Raw genomic sequence first — 5,123 nt, forward strand, 5'->3', positions numbered from 1 at the left:
TCCAGCTCCAGTCAATGTTAGGAATTCTACTCACTCAGTTCCCTAAGAGTCAAAATTAGATCAGAAACATTCCAGAAGTCAGAACTCAGCATTGTAAACCAACTGAGATCTGAAGTAGACAGCTGGATGGGAGAACTGATCTATCAAATCCCCTAATCTTTTGATATATGTCCCAAACACATGGAAAGTTATGGGGAAAAATATAAAAGTAAATGCAAAAAAAAAAAAAAAAAAAAGCTTTTTAAAATTGCCAACACTCATTTTCCAGAGATAAAACTTTATTTAAGGCATCAAGCAATATACTGAAAGAGGTGAGTCATGCACAAGTAATGTCCTTATTTCCATAATTGTACATTTGATACTTTCTGCTCTCTTAAAAAGGGTGCGTAGTGAGCAAAGATGAGAAGCATACAGCTTTTAAACATAACCATACAATATAAGTGTTTAAGAAAGTCTTTAAATTTTGTTTTCCTTCTCTGAAAGGAATTTCGATTTTATTTCAGAAAACCAAAACAAACTAGTTCTTCTACTGAGGATGAAATTTCTCTCCAGAGTTATTTATGAAATAATGCAGCTGCCTTTCTCTTTAAAAGGATTCTTGTCTTCTGGAATTCCTTTCACCAGAGGATCCTCTCCAGAACGTTCTTCAATGTAGTTCTTTATTTCTTCGGAACATTTAGACACCTTGAGAAAAAAAAAAAAAAATGAATGAATTAGGTCAGGATTGTCTACACTTCGTTACCACCCTTTAGTGAAATTAACATAATGGAGTACAGCTAGCATTTAAAAAAATGAAATAGTATAAAGATATTAGCACAAAGCATGTATAATATATATATGCTATATATGAATGACAGAGTCATGTAAAATATATTTCTATGTTGAGGGTCAAAAAGCTTGAAAGTCACTGTACTGAATAGATCTTCCCCGGCAATTTCTATCCATTGTGCCTCATATGATTTCCTTCCTCTACTATAACACAATTATGATGTGTCCATAATATTTTAGGATCTAAATCAAAGTGGGGTATCTCACTTTCAATTTCCCATGCTAATGAACAGGTGCAGTAATAGATAATCCCTAAATGTTTTGGGCTGTGTCCTGCCAAAATTCTCACTTATTATAGGTGTGTACCATGTTCTGCAATTTTACAAAATGATAGAAACATTGGAGAAAGTCTGATCTGGGAGGTTGAAGTAGCCCAATCCTACCATTTATGTCTCTATTCTGAATTCCTTCCTATTGCTTTAGGGCAATGATCATAACAAAAGATTTATTTGAGGTTTATTAGGCTTATCTGAGATTCTGGTGTTTATGTAATTAGTTGAAACTCTGCAATGGAGAAAGGATTGAGAAGTTTTTTCAAAAACTCTGTCCTTCAGAGATAGGTTGCAAGAGTGAGTTTTAAAAAGAAAGGGAAAAAAAGGATTAGTGTCTTAATGAAGGCCTGCATTGCTAAGAAGAAATTAGAAGTAAAATTAACAGAAGCTCCAGCAAATTCTAATAGAGACCTCTTAACTCTAGGAAACTGTTCCCATAGAATTTGTACTCTAGATTAGCAATCCTCAAATTGTTTTAATAGTGATCACTAAAATATGTTTGCATATGTATCCCAAAATGTTTATAATTATAAATAACGTGTAATTATTTACTTATAAATAAGTACAGATGCTACTGTGTTAATAACTAATGTGTAATTATAAAACATAAACTGGAAATTGTCAAAAGATGAGATTTAAATCTAATCAAAGTAGAAATTTTAATATTTTACTCCCATGCCGCAAATACTCTTCACACACAATGTGAAGACCACTGTTCTAAAATTTAAAACTAGGTGATGGTAGTTATATGACTTAAAATGTAGTGAAATAAAAATCTTTTCAAGGTTTTTCAGGTGCCATTCTCTCAGGTAACAATCTCTCTGATTTGTTGCTGACATTTATAGTGCACACATTTTATGTGAGTTGTCAGAAGTACAGATGCAAGGTAATCATAACCTGGGTCTGTCTCCCCAGGTATTTGTGGATAAGATTAGAGTTCCCCCAAATTGTATCTGTTCTTTTTTTTTTTTTTTTTAAAGATTTTATTTATTTATTCAAGAGAGACACACAGAGAGAAGCAGAGACACAGGCAGGAGAAGCAGGCTCCCTGCGGGGAGCCCGATGTGGGACTTGATCCCTGGACTCGGGGATCACGACCTGAGCCTAAGGCAGACACTCAACCTTGGAGCCACCCAGGCGTCCCAGTATCTGTTCTTACAGAGCCTTCTTCATTAGTTTCCCAAAGAGATCTGTAACCTCCTAGAGAATAATTACTCCTCTGAGCATTTCCTTCCATGATCAAGAAGATATGTTTGAAAAACAATTAGCTGGAGCCAGAATTCAGCCTATGAATTCTGTGTCCTTGGCCTGAGCAGAGCACACATCTTAGCCATGAACAATTTATTGACAGAATAATGAACTAGGCGTCAGAACGCATGTGTTTTAGTACATGCCCTATCATTATCTCTGAGGTCTTGAATAAGGAGGTACTTAGTCTCCTTGGAATTCAAGTTATTCATCCTTAAAAGTGAGAGCACTGAATGATCCCTAAGAGCCATAATGATTGTATAGCACTAATACTCTATAATTCAAAGTGTGTAATAATATATGTTTGCATATTATTATTAGGATTTAGAAGTCTCTCCTTGTAATCTCCTAAGGCTATCTTTGAGGGCTTTTTTTTTTTCTCCCTTTGGCATACACTTGGGAGCTGGAAAACTGATCCAGCAGGGTGTGGCAGGGAGGAACAGCTAATGAATGATACCTTTAATTTCTACACTGTCCGCTGCATCCAGGCCCCTGCCCAATTTCTGATTTGAAGCTTAAAATACCTAGAAGACACTTGTCTCTTTTTTCTCCTGTAAGTTCTGCACATTCCGGTACAGGGTATTCCAACTTTGTTCAATGCTGCACTTCAGTATATGCGACTCTGTTTAATATGTAACCTCTAAAGTACATTGCGTGAAAAAACTCCAAGTGGCCAACACTTTGCCATCCACAAAATGGGTCTCTTAAAGTTTCAAGAAACTACCCTATTCTTTGGGTCCTGTAACTTTGTTTACTCCTTTAAACATAGTATTTTTAAAGCTTTAAAAAATGGATAGAAATAACTTTGCATTCCAAAATCTAGGGAGAATAGGGATTTGGAAGTGAAGGGTTAAATTTCAGAAAAGAAATATGTAAAGAGTAAAACTCAGAAACAACCGCATCTTCCAAATATCACTCAAAATGTTCATCCTGAGTGACAAGACTCTGTCATAAATAGAATTACCATAACTGGATCAGGAAAGTAAGGGAGCGTATCTACTAAACCTGCTTAATTTCAATTGTTTTTCTTAATTTTTTCTTGTGTTAACCCATAGAGAAATGAAATTAGTTTAACTTTTTCTTGCTGTAGAGAAAGGAGTAGATCATTTCTTTTAAAAAATCTCTATACAAAAACCTCTTCCAGGACTGCCTGATTTGAAAATCAGGAAAAAAGGAAGAAATGCATGCTCATATTACCAGTAAGACGTAAACAGTACAAAATCTCCAAGAAATTTTAGTGGAGACTTCTGAACACCAACGTATGTGTTCTCATTGAATTTGTAATCCACTTCAGTGGCCTCTAAATTTTTTAATCATGATCCCTAAAGCGAATTTTCATATGCACCTCAGTCTCATTATTTATAAACAAATGCAGATACTACTGGATTAGTTCACTGTGCATACTTACTAAACAAAATGGAAAGTAAAAAAGGGATGAGAGTTAACAAATAAGTAAAGATAGAAATTGTAATGTGTTGTTCCCAAGCCCCAAAGAGCAGTTCATTGCACACCTCTGGAGAGGCCTGGTGAAATTCGAAATTGTGTCATTCAAATGACCTCAATTGTGATGAATTAAATAGTGATTTAAAAAACCCCACAAACAGACCATTCTCTCCCATAATGAAAAAGACCAAGGAACTAAATAGCCATCCGCCTTCTTCCTACAATTTGAGTTTTTATTTATTATTATTATTATTATTATTATTATTATTTCCAATTTGAGTTTTTAAAACCAACTAACAGCAGGCAGCATTTTTCGTGCATTTCCCCAACGGGAGGCTCGGATGTTCTGACCTTTCTCCTCGGACCCTTGCCTCTCCTTTACCGCCTGAGGTTCCCCCACATCGGCGGGCAGTTCCCAGCTCCCACCGAAGCCCTACTTCAAGGGAAGCTGGGGGGAGGGACCCCAAAACAGCAAAAAAAAAAAAAAAAAAAGCTGTACTGTTTTACTATAATAAACCAGGGGAAAAACTGCCCTTGGTTCATTTCAGGGAAGGAACTATTCCGGGGCAGCCCTTTTACCTGCTGCCTCTGCAACTTCACTTCTTTGCGAAGTTGCTCAACTTCCATCTTCAGCTTTTCCTTTTCTGGCAGATCTTCGATGTGAAGGGCCGGCATCCTCGCCCACCCCGGCCCGGGACCGCTCCGCAAGGGCAGAGGCTGCGAGTGCAGCAAGCCCGGGCCGCGTCCCGAAGGAACCGCGGGGCCCGCGCACCCCGCCCGCCGCCCGCCCCGCCCCGCCCCGCCCCGCCCCGCGCCCCCCGCGCCCCGCCGCCTCGGGTCCGCCCGGGCTTTCCTCCGCGCGCCCGCGGCCCCGGCCGGCCCGGGGGGGGGGGGGGGGACCCCGAGCGGCCCCGGACCCCGGCCCGACCCCGCCCCTGCCGCCGCCCGCGCCCGCCACGCCCCCGGGGACCCCCCGCGCTGCGGCCGGCGCTTGGGGCTGCGCTAGCCCACTTTCCCGCAGAAACAAGTTTTACTTTTTGTTCCTTTTTTTTTTTTTTTTCCCCTCCCCGTTCCCAAGTCACATCCGGGTTTTGTTTGCGAAGCAAGAAAAGGAGGACCCTGCCCGGCAGGAAACGACCGTCCTTCACCTCTAAGAGTCGCCCCGACACGTACGGCCTGTTGTTCCCCGGTTACAGCCTTCTGGGCTGGGGGAAACGTGAACGCTGCGGGGAGGCCCGGGAGGAAAAAGAAACTGAGCCGTAAGGTCAGAAGCCACCCACCAGGTCTGCTGAGGTGCATCCACCCGGGCTGCTAAATGCCTGGGACGTACTG

The 5,123-nt window shown here is 40.7% G+C and overlaps 1 protein-coding gene across 1 annotated transcript; it reads right to left on the reverse strand.

Moving 5' to 3' along the window:
- Positions 1–260: 260 nt before the first annotated feature.
- On the reverse strand, positions 261–4,581 carry GNG11 (G protein subunit gamma 11). The gene is made up of 2 exons (XM_072784131.1): positions 4,371–4,581; positions 261–684 (listed from the first exon to the last, which is right to left on the reverse strand). The coding sequence occupies exons 1-2, from the start codon at positions 4,464–4,466 to the stop codon at positions 559–561; spliced, it is 222 nt and encodes a 73-aa protein (XP_072640232.1). The 5' UTR covers positions 4,467–4,581; the 3' UTR covers positions 261–558.
- Between the last annotated feature and the right edge of the window lie 542 nt (positions 4,582–5,123).

Source organism: Canis lupus, chromosome 18 (assembly GCF_048164855.1).
Source record: "Canis lupus baileyi chromosome 18, mCanLup2.hap1, whole genome shotgun sequence".
NCBI lineage: Eukaryota > Metazoa > Chordata > Mammalia > Carnivora > Canidae > Canis > Canis lupus.

Excerpts from the sequence above, each read along its gene's own strand:
- GNG11 (XM_072784131.1), bottom strand. The coding sequence starts at position 4,466 with ATGCCGGCCCTTCACATCGAAGATCTGCCAGAAAAGGAAAAGCTGAAG. Across the intron at positions 685-4,370 it reads TGAAGTTGCAGAGGCAGCAG|GTGTCTAAATGTTCCGAAGA; the intron begins GTAAAAGGGCTG and ends TTTTTTCTCAAG.